This window comes from Gopherus flavomarginatus, chromosome 3 (assembly GCF_025201925.1).
Source record: "Gopherus flavomarginatus isolate rGopFla2 chromosome 3, rGopFla2.mat.asm, whole genome shotgun sequence".
NCBI classification, from domain to species: domain Eukaryota; kingdom Metazoa; phylum Chordata; order Testudines; family Testudinidae; genus Gopherus; species Gopherus flavomarginatus.
Genome location: NC_066619.1, coordinates 47,202,739 through 47,219,658, shown reverse-complemented (window position 1 = coordinate 47,219,658; position 16,920 = coordinate 47,202,739). Strand labels below are relative to the sequence as shown.

The 16,920-nt window shown below is 45.1% G+C and overlaps 1 protein-coding gene across 1 annotated transcript in view; it reads left to right on the top strand.

Moving 5' to 3' along the window:
* The first annotated feature begins 4,079 nt into the window (after window positions 1-4,079).
* The window catches only part of PDE8B (phosphodiesterase 8B), a 154,684-nt gene continuing 141,843 nt past the window's right edge, over window positions 4,080-16,920 (top strand). Inside the window, exon 1 of the mRNA XM_050943749.1 lies at window positions 4,080-4,400. Within this exon, the coding sequence (XP_050799706.1) occupies window positions 4,080-4,400 (321 nt within the window). The remainder of the gene's footprint in view (window positions 4,401-16,920) is intronic.

The following is a 16,920-nucleotide window of genomic DNA, read 5'->3' as shown; positions in this document are numbered from 1 at the left end:
CCTGCAGCTCCCATTGGCTGGGAACCACGGCCAATGGGAGCTGCCAGGGTGGCACCTGCTGGTGGGGCAGCGTGAAGAGCCACCTCGCTGTGCCCCTGCATGGGAGCTGGGGAGGGGACATGCTGCTGCAACCGGGAGCTGCAGGGGCAGTGCCTGTGGATGAGGCAGCACGTAGAGCTGCCTGGCTGCACCTCTACGTAGGAGCTGGAGGTGAGACATTCTGCTGCTTCCAGGAGCTGCTTGAGGTAAGCACTCCCTGGAAGCTGCACGTCTGACCTCCTCCAGTGCCCCAATCCCCTGCCCCAGCCCTGATCCCCCATCTGCCCTCCTAACACCTCGGTCCCAGCCTGGAGCACCCTCCTGCATCCCAAACCCCTCAACCCCAGCCCCACCAGGAGCACTCCCCACTCACACCCCAACCCCCTGCCCCAGCCTGGAGCCCTCTTCCACACCCTGAACTCCTCATTTCTGGTCCACCCCAGAGCTCTCACCCCCAGCGAAGCCCTCACCCACTCCTGCACCCCAACCCCAATTTTGTGAGCATTCATGGCCCCCCATACAATTTCCATACCCAAATGTGGTCCTTGGGCTAATAAGTTTGCCCACAACTGCAGTAAAGACTCATCCATTTAGCTCCAGAGGTCCCAGGTTCAATCCCGCCTGCTGACCACCAGGGTCTGTTGTGTTTACACTTATAATCTGCATACCATCCCAAAAGTGAGGATAGGAAGCAACAAAAGCAACGTGCTTTGATAGTGAAGTGTGGTCCACTTCATTAGTTCTACAGTCTAGTTTGTTCTCATGCCTTTTCCCAGAGTGAATCATCAGAATGTGGTAGCACAGTGCAAAAAACAGATATGCAGCATACATAGCATATGAGCTAAGGCCCAGTTTGTGAAGTTTATGTAGGACTGTTGAAAAATCAAAACTTTTTTTAATGGATTTGATTGCCAAATCCAGCATAGGTCAACAGTAACCAGAAATGGTCTAACTGCACTTTAGTGGCCTTTGTGAAATCAGTTGGTGGTCTCAGTCCCATTCTTAGTGAACAAGAGTCTTCATTGCCACAGTCATCCTCACATGTTGGCAGTCTCAGCAGCAATGGAAGCCTCAGACTGAGTGGATCTGCATACAGATCAACCCTTTAGGTGAAAGCATCTTGATTGGGAAGCTCCCACTGTTACTGCTCACACATGCTTCACCTGGTTGTGAATAAACAGCAGAATCTAGTCTCCAAGACTATCCATGTACACACTTTATTAATATTACATTCTATTTAAGAAATGAAATAAAAAGGGTCTTATTTCAGTATAATCAAACCAGTTGTCTCCAGCATTCATAGCGCAATTCTTGCACTAATAATAATTCCTTGTTTCTAGAATTGTAACAACACTTGGAAAAAAAAAAGTCAGATTTGGGGAAACAGTATGTTCACACTTTAGCTATCATTCTAAGGAGAACTAAACAGAGGACTCACGAGTCGGAGTGGAGAGGTTATATCACCTTTGCATTTGGTACTGCTGTAACCAGTGCTGGAATACTGTGTCCAATATTCAAAAGATATTGATAAACTGGAGAAGGTTAAGAAAAGAGTCACAAGGATGCTTAAAGGATTGGAAAATATTTAGCTTAACAAAGAGTAGGTTAAGGGGCAATTTTATCTCAGCCTGTAAGTACCTACACAGAGAACAAAAATTTGATAATCGTCTCTTCAATCTAGCAAAGATATAACAAGATCCAATGGCTGGAAGCATAGGCGGCGTGTGAGTCTTCCATTTGAGGAGGCTTAGATGTGAGTGCCAGAAGCTCCCTAGAAATGTGAGGGGCCACTGGTGCCTGGATCATGGCCCTGCCCCAAGGCTCCACTCCCACTTTGCCTCTTTCCCCAAGGCCCCATCCCCGCTCTGCCTGCTCCTCTCGGCCGTTTCTCCCAAGGCCTTGCCTGCCTGCCCCTTGCTCCTTTCTGGGCTGAGAGGAGTGAGCGGCAAAGGAGAAGGCTTTGGGAGAAGAGGGAGAGCAAGGGTGGGGCCTCACGAGAAGAGACTGAGGTGGGGCAGAGCCTTGGGGCAGAGTGTGGTTGGGGCCATGGTTGAGGCACTGGTGGTTCCCCCACTTCTAGGAAGCTTCTGGTGCTCCAAACGTGGCTGGCTGGTGCGCCTCCAAAGGGAGGTGACCTGTGCTGCAATCGCAGCATTTGCCCTCCTGCATGGCCAGCCTTTTTTGGGGGAAGCTTAGCCTCCCAAAGCCTTTTATACACACCTCCCACGGGTGGAGGTTGAAGCTAGACAAATTCAGACTGAAATGAGGCGTAAATTTTTAACAGTGAGGGTAATTAAGCATTGACAAAATTTACCAAGGGTTATGGTGCATTCTCCATCACTGGCAATTTTAAAATCAAGATTAAATGTGTTTTTTTTCCCCCAAAAAAAGATTTGCTCTAGTTCTAACAGGAATTATTCTGAGGAAATTTTATGGTTTGTGTTATATTGGGAGGTCAGATTAGATGACCACATTAGTCCCTTCTGACCTTATCTATGAATGAAAAGGTCCTGAGAGGTCTGTCAATTTTTGATTAGCAGCAGATTAAAGCTTTATTAGGCAGTAAGCAAACCGCTAGGGTGACACTTCATAAATCATGTTATTTAAAACTTGCCATTCAACATCAAGTGATTTAAACCTCAGTCCTACAAAGATTTACACAGGTCATTGACCTTACTTGAGGTTAAGGAAATTACTCTAAGTGCATAAGGTTATTCATTTCTACAAGTCCTTCACAAGAACAGGGACTTAATTTGGTTGTTATAGCATGGATGGTGGAGGAGGTGGAATTCAGTTTTTTTTTAAAACAGAAAAATAGCCTTTGTTTATTTTAAAAAGAACTTATTTGCCCAAAAACCTGTTGAGTTTTTCTGCATTCTTCATGTTTATGCCTTTTATGATTGAAATTTGTATGAAAATGTTCATGAAATCATTATAGGATTTTTTTTGCTTACCAAAATGATTTTGATTAATATTTTTAATGAGAAATGGGTCCATTTTGAATCCTGCAAACTACTTTAATCTTTTTATGACTGTTCTAACCAGTACTACAAGATCTACTCTTTTAGAGAATCAGGACTTTCCCTTGGCCCATTTTAGAACAAATCTTTAAGTTAAGGAGACCTACAGAGGGATGAAAAGGTTTATATACATAACGTTCCTAGGAAACAAATCGCCCTCTGTCTTGATTGAGGAGCTTTTTGCCTGTATATAGTTCAGCAAAAACATACAAACAGTGTTAATAAGATGATGCTGAAGGGGGATAGAGAGGTCTAAAGTACAATCCTGCTCCCTCCTATCTTATTTGTAGCAGCTCTGAGGACAGTCCCAGTGCACTAATGCTGCTAAGGACACTAGTAGCAGCAGGTGTAGGAACAGGAGGTGGGAAAAGAGAGAATACAAAAAGTGGGGAGGGAGATCTGCCAAGGAAACAACGCCTTCTTGTTTTGCATCACCACCACGATGCAGTGGCTGGGCAGCAGTAGGGAGCAGTTCAAGAGAGAGACCGAGCATTTGGGCTTATTAAAGTCCTCACGGTAGTGCGGGCTGGGGAGCAGAGCCCAGGGGCGAGGGGTCTGTCACAGCTGCAGCGAGAGGTTTAGGAGGAGACTCCAGGGGACACTGGGGGGTGGGGTGGAAGGTAAACTGAAATCAAGGCGCCCAAGAGAGCTGAGCAGGAGACGCCGCAAAGGCGGCTGTCCTGGATGGCGGTGCACAGGGCATGCTACTCTGCAGTTGGTGAGAGAGCCTGACCCGGGGCGGGAGGGCCCGCCGAGCTAGCCAGGCGCCTCCGGCCGCCGCCACAAGTGACCCCAGGCTCGCGGCGCGGGGGGAGCTGCCGCCTCGCTGCTCTGTGCTGTGCGGGGAAGAGGGCCCGCCGCGAGCCCCGCAGGAGGGGGCCGGGAGTCAGCGAGGAGATAAATGGGAGAGAGCGGCACGGCGAGCGCCACAGGCAGCGAGCGGCGGCGGGCGGTGCCCCAGGCAGAGCTGCACAGGGGCGGCGGCGGCCCCCAGCGGGCTGCGGCTGGGCTGGGAGCGGGATGGGCTGCGCGCCCAGCATCCACGTCTCGCAGAGCGGCGTGATCTACTGCCGGGACTCGGACGAGTCCACCTCCCCGCACCAGACCGCCGCCCTCTCGCAGGGCACCGCCGCCACCCTGCACGGCCTCTTCGTCAAGACCGACGCGGCCGACTCCATCCCCTCGGTGCTCGCCTACCAGAGCCGCCAGCCGCCGCCCTGCCCGGGCCCGCGCCCGCGCCGCCAGGAGCGCAGGGAGCCCGCGGCCGCCGGCCGGGCCGGGGCGCGCCGCTGCTGCAGCAGCACCGAGGCGGAGACCCAGACCAGCCACGCCAGTGTCAAGGTAAAGGCGGGGCGGCAGGTGCGCCGCGCTCACTGGGCGGGGGCCGAGTGGGGGCTTGCCTGACAGAGCTGCCCCGCTCCGGGGAGCCGAGGATGCGCCGGGGAGGATGCAGCCGCAGGGAGCCGTTGCCTTGGTGCCCAGGGCATCGCTCCAGCAGCAGATGATCCCAGCCCCTGCGGCCGGGCACCGAGTCCGCGCAGAGGCGCTGGGGGCCGCGGGCTGGGGACCCGGGGAGCTCGGTTTTGTCGGCACACTGAGCGCAGCAGTGAGAAGCGGAACGCGCCCCGAATGCACGTGGGCCGCGTGTGCGGACAGTAGCTTTCCGGGGGGTGGGTTGGGTGTATGTCAGCCTTGCGCTCCCTCCAAAAGCCGCTGGATGCATGACACTGGTGGGTGGATGGGTGGATAGGGCGGGGAGCGAGGCTATTCTGGTTTCCAGGCAGTCTAAGAGCCTGTTTTCCCCATCCCTCTGCTGAATTATTTTAGTAGGACTAATACTCAGTTCTAACACTCCAGGGGGTGCTGGGACAATTTTTATAGTGAGGGGGCTGAGAGCCATTGAACCAAATTGTAACCCCTCTGTATAATGGAAACCACTTCAAGCCAGGGGGTGCGCCAGTACCCTTAGTTCCAGCACCTATGCACTCCACTCCAAACAAACAAACAAAAATCACCCATGTATATACAGTACATAACTGCACAAGTAAGTACATCTTGGACAGACATGACTGTAGTATGGCTAGTACAGAGGTCAGCAACCTTGCAGAGGTGATGTGCTGAGTCTTCATTTATTCACTCTGATTTAAAGTTTCACGTGCCATTTTAACGTTTTTAGAAGGTCTCTTTCTATAATATAGAAACAGACTATTCTTGTATGTGAAGTAAATAAGGTTTTTCAAATGTTTAAGATGCTTCATTTAAAATTAAAATGCAAAGCCCCCCCCCAGATGGGTGGCCAGGACCCAGGCAGTGTGAGTGCCACTGAAAATCAGCTTGCATGCTGCCTTCGGCACACATGCCATAGGTTGCCTACCCCTGGGCTAGTAGGTGGTGAAGTAGTTGAACAGATGGGTTTAGTCTGTCGGATTCATTCGCTTGAAGTCTATGGCTTGATTCCAGCCATCAGCGGTTATGGTGTGTGTTGCAGCAATGTGCATGCGAAGTGTTACAGGTTAGATGTAGTAGTTAGGAGGCTTATTATGTAATGTAGTTTTGCTGTCTCTCCCTCCCCCCCATTTGTATTTTGTTTGGTTTGATTTTTAGGCATAGCCTTTGATTAATATTAAAGTGGCCTGGCATTTTCTCTTCATAGCCCTGGAGGGTCTGTAGGAATTACTTGTTCATGGTGTCATCACACTCAAAAGGTTGTGATTGGAGACTGTGGAGGGTTGATTGTGATACAGTTTAAATTTAGTTACTTTCTCATGCTGTAATGATGTGACAGTACACAATAACTTAGAAATTAAAAGGACACCATCAACTTAAAAATCATATTTCTGTCTGAAGTCTTTTCACTTGAAACACATAAGATTCATATAAGTGAAAGAGATTACAGGGAAAATAATGTCCTGTGGTATACTTACGTGCTGTATACATTTCATAGCATTCTGTATATACTTGGTTTCATTGTTTCCATCATAGAGGGGGACTGATCCTGCTCCCTTAAAATGAACAGAAGTTTATTGTTGACTTCAATGGGAACAGGACTGGGGCAATAGCTAGTTAGTCAGTTTCCCCTGTTCGTTGTATGGGTGTTTCACACAGCAACATGGGAGAAAAACATTTTAAAGGATAAGAAAATGTGGTTGTAAAACCTACAAAACATGGGGCAGATACAATTCTCCACGCCGCTTTTAACACACGCGCGCACATTCTCTCTCTCTCTCAAAAAATGGTGTCTTGGTTTCAAACTGTGTCTTTTTAAAGGGACAATATTGTTTTAAAAACATATGTTATAAACAAATACATTCCTTTACATATGTTACCAATAACTCCTTTGGCTATTACAAATAAATGTATTTTAAAAATGCAATTTAATTTCCATAATTTATGTTCTGCTTGTTTTTTTACTTTTCTCTCAGCGTGAACAATGAAAATCAGTGAAGTCAGTTTGACTTTTAAGTTCTTGGTTCTGTAATGTTTTGGAGTCAGACACTGCAGATGAATGCTCATTTACTTGAAAACAACTGTTTTCATTGAAACGTTTAAAAAATTAGAATATTTCTGTTTTTAGATTTTATAAAATCTTGTTTTTACAGCATTTAAGTTTTGGGCCAAATTCAAATTTCCCTTTAACTTTTGTCACTATGTTCTATAAAAGTAAGCCAGAGGAATAATGCCCACACTTGTACATATTTTACATTCTGTGACTAAGTGAGATTGGAATTTACAGAATTATTACCCATACAAAACACTGTTCAGTTCCGACCTGGTTACAAAGAGAAATTAAAAGCATGATACTGTAGTTCTGTAGTGATAGATACGTAAAACAAATTTAAAGAAAAAATATTCAGAATTTTGGCAAATCATCAATTAAACAATGGGCAGCTGAATATAAACAATCATAATTCTTGGCTCTATATATTATATTATCAGGAATGCAGCATCTCCATTGTGGTCTGAGTTATCTTTAGTGAAAGAAAATAGATTTATTCATATATAGCATTAGTAGGCATGTTAATACTGATGTCTTCATCAAATTCAAGTTTGGATAACTATGTACTATGTAGTTCTACATACGTTTCCATTGCTGTTTCCTCTCTACTTTCTTTCATAAACAGTTGTATAGTGCAGCTCCTGGTTAATGCATTGCTTGCCTGAAGGTGGCTACACTTCAGTGGTGGATCATTTGCATATCAGTTTCTTTATAAACACTTTCAAGTTGATCAGTGTAATTGCATTATCACAATATACAACTGGCATTAAAAGAGAAGTTTACCCACATTATGTTTTCAGTCCAATGAAAGGTGACAAAGACTGATTGTTGTTGTTTAAAATGTCCTTGCATAAACTTGATTTACATCCAAATAATCTGTGGCTTATTATGAGTGAGACAATGATTATAAAAATACATTTCCCCGCTTACTTTTTAACAGTGTTCTAGTCTTCATCAGCCTCAAGCATTCAAGTCTGTTAGACAACATTCAGGGTCAGTTCCTGCTCGCCTTGGTTACATGAGCAATAATGAGACTGTACGCTTATATTCTGCTCTTTTCTCTGTAGATCTCAAATGCTTACCAAGGGTATGTAAGCATTTTATAGACTGAGTTTAACTGACTTACCCATTGTCACACAGTGAGTCTGTAGCACAGTCGGAACTAGAACCCAGAACTCCTGACTCCTAGCCTAATGTTCACTCTAGTAGGCTATAGCTGCAATGAGAATACTTCACTAAGGCTTTCTGTAGACTACAAAGTTAGGTTGACATATGTTGCCTTGTGCTGTACATTCAATTTTTGTCTCCTGCCAGCGTAAGCACCCCATTGCAACAATGCAATAACACCACCTCTCTGAACGGTGCTGAGTCATGGTCAACATACTATGGTTGATGCAGTGTGAGTGTTGACACCATGTTACCTACGTCAACCCTCAGAGTTCTCCAGCAACTGTCCCACAATGCCTGACAGTGACCAATCTGGTTACAACGGTGAACTCCACTGTCCATGGGTCATAGATACTGAAAGCCATCCCCCTCCTCTTTTAAAGCCCCCACATATTTTTAAAATGCTTGTTCCTGATTGTCCAGCTTGATGAGCACACTTTGTGACTCTCCCTGGTTTGCAGCTGCCCGACCGATCATGCAGGCTACATCCTCCAGATGTGCTTTGGCCTGTAGACAGGAGATATTGGATATCTTGGGCCTGTAGGGAGAAGAGGCTGTGCAGGCCCAGCTATGAAGCAGTCGTAAAAACATGGACATCTACAAGCAGATTGCATGGAGGATGCAGGTGAAGGAATATGACATGGATCGGCAGCAGTGTCGCATGAAGGTGAAGGAACTGCAGCAGATGCACCAGAAGGCCGGGGAGACCAACAGTCAATCTGGTGTGGGTTCCGAGCCACAGACCTGCCACTTTTACGATGGGATACATGCTATACTTGGTAGAAACCCCACCAGGACCCTGCAGAGCACCATGGATACCTCTGAGAAACCCAAGTCAGAGACCCCCTGCCATGAATGGCGAGGAGGAGGATGGGGATATACAACCAGGGAGTCAAGCATTGCCGCAAGCCAGAATCTGTTTTGAGACTCCCCCGCAGTCTAGTCAGTCCCACCATCCAACCATGGGCGAGCCCAATGCAGGGGGAGGAATCTCAAGGAAGCGTGTGAATGCATTTCCCATTACAATGTTTTAAATGTACGGGTAGTGCACGACCCCAGTGTAGCAGGACACAGGTAATGAGCAAATTAATGAAAATTTGTACTAGAAGAAGTAGCGGTACAACAAACAGAGGTATTTTGTTATCTGCTTTTTGTTCCCGTGTACAATTAGATGGGGCCATGCAGAGCAGTTTATGTACATAGGGATCTCCCTTGAATCGTCCTGAGAGATCTCAATGAAACTTTCATGGAGATATACTGCAATCCTCTCCCAAAAGTTTCTTGAGATGGCAGCCTTATTTCATCCTCTGCAGACACTTTCCCACATCAGTCTGCGATTTCTTCAGCTGGCACCATTGTGAGGGTAGCAAAGGCACGGAGAGTACAGCCCATGTTGGCATCCTGAAGCCACATGGGCCCATAGGCACCTGTTTACTGCAATGGTGCCAGCTGAAGAAATCTCAGACTGATGTGGGAAAGTGTCTTCTGCAGAGGAAGAAATACTGCAATCCTCTCCCAAAAGTATCAGCCAAAATCACCACCGCCTGTGGAAAATAGTGCCAGTGCTCAGGGCCATTGCCCTGCACTGATGCACGTGGAAATAGGGGCTGAAATTTTATTGTTTCATGCAACCCAACAATTCCCTCCTCATTCCAATCCATGATCCTGCTGGGCCGTTGTCACCATGGCTGGCGCTCTGAGTGGCGGTGTGCACAGGCTCTCCAAAAGCTGAAATGTCAATAAACATGCCTTAAACTTTAGGGGAGCTAGGGAAGGAAGTTCTGAAATGTTCGCTTTCTGTTCTGACTATACACTAGTGTGTTTTATCTGTAGCTGCTGCCATTGTGGCCTGGAGGGGTTCCCCTCCACACCCACTGACCACCTTAGCCAGATAAGAAGGGGAAAAAAAAGAGGATTCAGGAAGAGGTTCTTTGAGATCCTGGAAGCCAGTATTGCATTGGACTGTGAACAGAAGGCCTGGAGGGTGAATATTTCAGACAGGATGAAGAAAGACTGAGGAGTCTGAGAGGGAGATGCATCAGGACATAATGGGGCTTCTCTGGCAGCAAGCAAAAATGGCTGAAGAGTCTTGCTGACCTACAGGTTCAACAATCATAGGCTCGCCTCCTTTTGCAGTCCATAGAGAACTCCATTTTAGCACTTCCCTACTCCCCCCAATTTTCCATGTGACACTGGGGGCCACATCCCTAATCCTCCAACTCCATCCCAGGGGACATTGAGGACAACAACAGCTTCACATGCCTTGCCCTTGAGAGACTTGTTGCTTTATGTGTAGGCAAAATTAACTGAAATGGACATTACTGTTCTTTTCCCTTGTTAGAATCTGTTCCGTTAATTTATTATGGAAGTTTTAATTATATTTGCTTTTCAATTGCACATGGTTTTTTTCCACTGGTTCTGATATGCAATGAAAATCTATTTTTTGGAAAATAATTCCTCTTTATTACTTCGCAACATATGCTGCAGAATGTCTAGCACCCTAATTAAAAAACACCCACTACTTGTTATTGTTCAGGGCAACAGAACTCATAGAGTCAGCAACAAACACAGTTTAATAATTATAAATGTACAGCAAGTACTGCAAAATTAATGGGTGCATTAACAGACAGTGTTATGTTCATAAATGTATACTAGGCACCACACAATTCCTAACCGCACCCAAAACTTCGGTGCTAGGTAGAACACAGTCTCCCACACTGTATTACTGGGGCTGACTGTTAAAGTGCTCTTTCGAGGTCTCCCTCTCCCATATAGCTCCTAGCTGAATTCTTCTAATTGTCTTTGTATTTGGTTGTTCAAACTCAGCAGGCAGCCGTTCCACCTCCTCCCCAGCAGCATTTCCCACCCCCTCCCCCATTGCCTCACAGATAAGTGTCACACAACAGGTAACTCTAAGCTTTGGGATATTTTTCTCACTGAGATCTAATCTAGTGAGTCTCTTGAGTCTACCAAAAGCACATTCAGTTGTCATGTTGCACCTGCTGAGACACTAGTTGAATCTTTCCTTGGTGCTGTCAAGGTGGCTGGTGCACGGCTTCATGATCCAGGATAGCTAGAGGTAGACTGGGTCCCCCAGGGTCACTGTTGGCATTTCAGCATTGCCAATGGTAATCCGCCGGTCAGAAAAGAAAGTCCCTGCTTGCAGCATTCTGAACAGTCCTGTGTTCTTAAAGATGCGAGCATCATGCACCTTCTCTGACCAGCCAATATTGACATAGATGAAACTTCCCTGGTAATCCACCAGTGCTTGCATACTCAGAGAAAAGTAGCTCTTTCTGTTGATATACTCTCTGGCAAGGTGCGCTGTTGGCAAAACAGGGACATCCTTGCCATCTGTAGTTTTGGGACCCCACTGCTTCAAATCCATCCATTACATCTGTATGTTACCAGAACCACAGTCCTGCACAACAGAAGATTATTAATAGCTCTACACACTTGCGTGACAATGGCCCCTACTGTGGATTTCCTACTCAGGGGCGGCTCTAGACATTTCGCCGCCCCAAGCATGGTGGTATGTCGCGGGGGTGCTCTGCCGGTCGCTGGTCCCGCGGTCTGGTGGTCCCGCGGCTTCGGTGGACCTCCCGCAGGCGTGCCTGTAGAGGGTCCACTCGTCCTGCAGCTCCACCGAAGCCGTGAGACCAGCAGACCCTTCGCAGACATGCATGCGGGAGGTCCACTGGAGCCACCTGCCGCCCTCCCGGCGACCAGCATGCTGCCCCAAGCACGCACTTGGCGTGCTATGGGCTGGAGCCGCCCCTGTTCCTACTGACTGGTAGCAATCCAGCATTGCAAGCTTCCACAGTGCGATCACTTGCTTCTCAACTGTCAGTGCAGCTCTCATTCTGGTATCCTTGTGCTGGAGATTTGGGACAAGCTTGGCACACAGATTCAGGAATGTGGCCTTTCACATCCAAAAGTTCTGCAGCCGCTGGTTGTCATCCCAAACCTGTTTTATGATGCAATCCCACAAGTCAGTGCTCATTTCTTAGGCATAGAAGCAGGACTCCACCATCTGCAGCTGCTCCGTGAATGCCCCCGACAATCTTGAATTGATTTTCACAATGTCCCACAGCAGTCTGTCCTCTACAAAATTGTCATGTCCCCTGCTGCTGCGGTTCTTCTTGCAGCTGTGCAAATACTGGAGGATAGTTCATCCTGTATTTGCAATGGTCATGACAGTAGTGCAAAGCTGTGCAGGCTCCATGCTTTTGTTAGAGATGGCAGACAACGAAAAGTGCCATGTGAGTTTGTGGGATTTTTTAAAAAAAGCTGTGAAAATAATACGATTTGGATAGTATATGGGGATGTAGAAAGTTGCACAATGGGAACTTGACCCCTTGCTTCTTGTCACCCTGAATGACTCGTTTCTGCCTCACCATGCATTGCCAGAAGACAGTACGCTGGATGAGGGTGAGTTGCACACCCAAGGATACTCGCCCTTGGTGCACCGCACTGTGTACCAACACAAGCACTCCTGTTGATTACACACAGCATCTACACAAGGAGACAACAGTCAAGGGCATGAGTGATATACCAACTGCAGGGGCTTTACGCTGATGTAACTTTCATCAACTAAAGTTTGTAGTGTAGACATGGCCTAAGTAGACATACATACTTTCCCCTAAAGATTAGTGTTGTTTCGAAATTCCCATGGCATAAGTGAAGCTTCAGCTTGATATATATTCATATTGATGATACTGCACAAATCTCTAGCACCTTTTCATTTGAGGATATCCAAGCTTTTTACAAATATTAAATAATGACACCAATATCCTGTACATCAGACGGAGAAGGGATCACTTCACCTATCACTCAGATGCAGCCACTTCTAGGCTGTGCACAGCAACATTCCACAACGCTTTATTAAAGAATATCATAAAGTAAAGAATATTAGATCTGGAGGAAAGTTGGCCTTGAGTTAACAACTCAATTCTTATGCAAAGTTCTATGGAAACTTCAGTTACAAGAAGTGGTCAGGTCTTCTATTTTACACCTCATCAGAAGGCACCTCTACTAAGAGATGGCAATATTGTTTAAAAATATCTGTAGAAAAGATGATAATGTGAAAAACTGCCCAGTGAAAACTCTCTTGTTCAAACGTTCATTAAAACAGTTGCTTAAGTAAACTGAAGAAAATAACAAAAGTAGAAGTTTAAAAATTATTTTTGTCAGAAACTCATGTCTATTAGATGTATAAGAGATTATTGCATCCGACGAGGTGGGTATTCACCCACGAAAGCTCATGCTCCAATATATCTGTTAGTCTATAAGGTGCCACAGGACTCTTTGCTGCTTTTAAGAGATTATTACTATACTTGTTAAATAACTGTTTATATTTGCTAATTAGGACTTAACTCTAAAGAAGTTAAAATACATTTACAAATTGCAGATGTTATAGCAATGTACTTACTTAAAATGTTACTTTAAAAATACTGTATTTCTAAACTATCAAGTGGATAAATCTATTAATTTTTCAGATTTTAAATTAAGTTAATTTTAAATCTAACATTGCTGGCCTAAGGATCAACTTTAAAAGATTCTGCAGTGCATTAGTTTTCTACTGATGCTTTGGTCCTCCTTTCATTTCCATTTGACAGGGAGGAGAGCCAGTAAGATTTCCTTTTCTCCTGCCATTTGTCTTTGTTGTGAACTTTACTCCAGGTTTTTCTTTGCTTCCTTGAGGACAATCACAGCAGAAGCAGCTCTTGATGAAGTCTTCAAATTCTTATTAAAAACCTAGAACATTTACTTTTATGAAAACAGCTTATTTGAAGTATGTCCCAGAAAGGGAAAGAAATACAGGAATCCTGTTTTATCAGACTAGTGACTATGTTAACTCTGCTGAGGAAATTGATTCTCACTGAGTTCCTCAGTGCTCTATGGTTTGTTCACAAAGAGAAAGGAATGAATGAAAAATGTATGAATCTGAGGAGGATAGGGCTATGGAGAGCCTTGAGAAACCTGAGCACCGAGAGAGGTGCTAGGTCCACGTGGCGAGGAGCAGTTCTTCAGGCTTCCTCTTCCTTCTTGGTCCTTCCAAATGGATATGATATTCTTTGCTTCTGAGACATTCTAAGAAGGTCTAACCTGGAGCACAGCCTTGCACCAAGAGAAATATTCAACTCTATAAAACAACATTTTTTGCCTGAGACAATTTGAACAAAGAGATTGATAGAGATCTTAGAAAAGTCTCTTTTCTTTTTCACTATACTGCTGTTCTGATGACTGCTACTCCACTGACAGTATGTAGCTAGAGTTCTCAGAGCACAGAGAGGGCAGATACAGGCGAAAGCCTCCTTGAAGGAGAGATTAATAAGACTGGGACTTTTCAGCTTGGAAAAGAGATGACTAAGGGGAGATATGATAGAGGTCTATAAAATCATGACTGGTATAGAGAATAGATAAGGAAGTGTTGTTTACTACTACTCATAACATAAGAATTAGGGGTCACCAAATGAAATTAATAAGCAGCAAATAAAACAAATAAAAAGAATTATTTCTTCACACAACACACGATCAACCAGTGGCACTCCTTGCCAGAGGATGTTGTGAAGGTCAAGACCATAACAGGATTCAAAAAAGAACTAGATAAATTAATGGAGGCTAGGTCCATTAATGACTATTAGCCAGGCTGGGCAGGAATGGCGTTCCTAACCTCTGTTTGCCAGAAGCTGGGAATGAGTGACAGGGGATGGATCACTTGATGATTACCTGTTCTGTTCATTCCCTCTGGGGCACCTGGCACTGGCCACTGTCGGAAGATAGGATACTGAGCTAGATGGAACCTTGATGTGACCCAGTAGGGCCATTATGTTCTTCTGAAGGTGAAATCTGAGTCACTCAAGACAGCCATTTGTAGAAGCAACCTCCTTCTTCCATGATGTAATGCAACATGGAATCATGGTTTCACCATTAAGTATGGTCTGTAATGGCCTGACAGTCCTCTTGGATATCAAAGGTATCAGCAGCATTCTTGGAATAATGATGAAAAATGATGGTAACATAAGCAGTGTTACAATCCTGAGCCTGAGAGACATAGGATAGCAATCTTATTAGAGCTGCTCTATTATCAGACTTGGCCTGGACAATTCTAAGCATGTAGGGGACCCCAAATAGCCCAGGGAAAACAGTCTTGTCATAAGCCCAGGCTTCAAATCTGTAACCATTTTCTTCTATAAATGAGTTCAGTAAGAAAGGCTCTGCACAGATTTTGGTCTCGTATACCAGACTTCATGTGATATAGGTTAATTCAAAAAAATACTGTAGTTACTGTTGTCAGATGCTACCAGTGTGGTGCTCTGCTCTGTTCGATGTTGGTATCAATTGGCTGCGTGTGTGTGTTCCTCTGTGTGCTGGCCCAGCTCTGCGCAGATCGCTGACACAGCAGATCCTGAGGGAACCCCCAATGACCACAGACTCGAGTAAGGTACAAAGGCACGTCGGCCAGGTTTATTGCCTTTAGAGATACACAGTCTCCAGCTCCCGGGCAAATGAAGTCCAAGATGCTACTAAGGTGCAGCTAGCCAGTACATATGTGCTCCCTTGACAATGGACTCAGCTCAGTCAGTGGCAGGACTTTCCACTTCCCCCTAGGTTGGACAAAGACACAGCCCCAGGGATGCATTCTAAAACACAGGTACAAACAAGTTACACATCACTTCTGACATATTGAGGTGCAACCCCTCTACGTAGTAAGGTACAACCCCACTACGTAGCACATTGTACATGTTGGTTCGAACAAAACAACTCTATCCATCATATTACCCTTTTGGCCTTGTCATTGGGATAGGTCAACCTGTTCCTTGTTATCTGTGTGGAATGTGCAAGTATTGGAGTGTTCTGATATGTCGTGTTCAGTACCTTTTAGGTATGTATCTTCTTGCAGCATCAGCCCTTTCCTTGCCAGCTTCTATGAGCAAGGCCTGCCTCTGGCTCACAGCTTAACTTTGCTTTATGTTAGCAAAGTCTTGACCGTTACTTTAGTTCAAGCCTCAGGCCTCATACTGGGCCTCTGATAAGGGTTTATGTTTCAGGGCCTCATCTTACTAAAGTTACTGTGAGAAGCAACACTAGACAGGAAAGTCTGTGGCTGGAAGCCCTGTTATGGAATGGATAAAACAGTATCTCAAGGCAATACAAACCAGACACTTAACAAGAAAACAACCTCCTGGCAGAAAGACTTAATTAGTATCCAATCCAACACCTAAACATCTAAGAAGGGTTCAAAAGGGATGACCAGTGAAAGGAGATGACTAACTGCCATGGACTATGTTTAGCTCAGGATAGATATTTTACTTCAGCCACTATCTACTGCATTTTAGACTGGCTTTAGTTTTTGGTACAGGCAAGGCAGAAGTGGCATCTCTCCCCAATAGCCTAGAATTTTTATGAGGGAAATTAAACAAAGATCTTTCCTGCTGATCCCTTGAAGTTCAAGTGTCAGCTTTGGGAGCCCTTAGGGGAAGAGTGAAGGGTGTACAGATTGGGTCTCAGCTGATAGATTAAATATTGCTCCACGGCAAGCAGAGTGTGCAGAGTCTCTTTGCATGTTCTCTCTGTAGTATGCTGTGCCACGCAGTTCTGCTGCAGTTTGAACCTTGCAAACCTGCAAAATGAAGAACCATTATTTCTCCCTATAGGAATACTAGTTGAGTTTCATCAGTCACAAAATTATGTACTAAGAATGCAGAAATAGATATTCTTATTCTTAAACCATTACTGGCTTTACTACCTGTCAGTTGGAGATGAAAGGAGAAGCATCTCAGTAGTCACATAATGATAGATTAGGATGTAGAAGGCTTATTAACAGGTAAGCATTGTCAATTGGAATTTGGGATTGATTCTGAGCTCTAAAAATGAAATTATCTACATGTTCAGTTTTGCATTTTCTGAATATAAAATTGTAAAAAAACCTTTCTTTTAACAATGCTTTTTGGTTTACTGTACTGCATTTGATATAACAGTGTTGCTGGTGATGAAAGTGGTAAACATCTGGTTCGCTTTTCTATCCGCAAGAAAGATGCTAAGAACAATATGTGAAAGAAATGGGGAGGAAGACAATGGAAGTAACTTGTAGGAAGGGCTTTAGAGAAACATTGTGAAAAAGCCTGATCCTAAGACCACTGGAGTCAATATCTTCACTTCAACCAGTCAAATCTAGCCCTGCTTTCTTTGTTA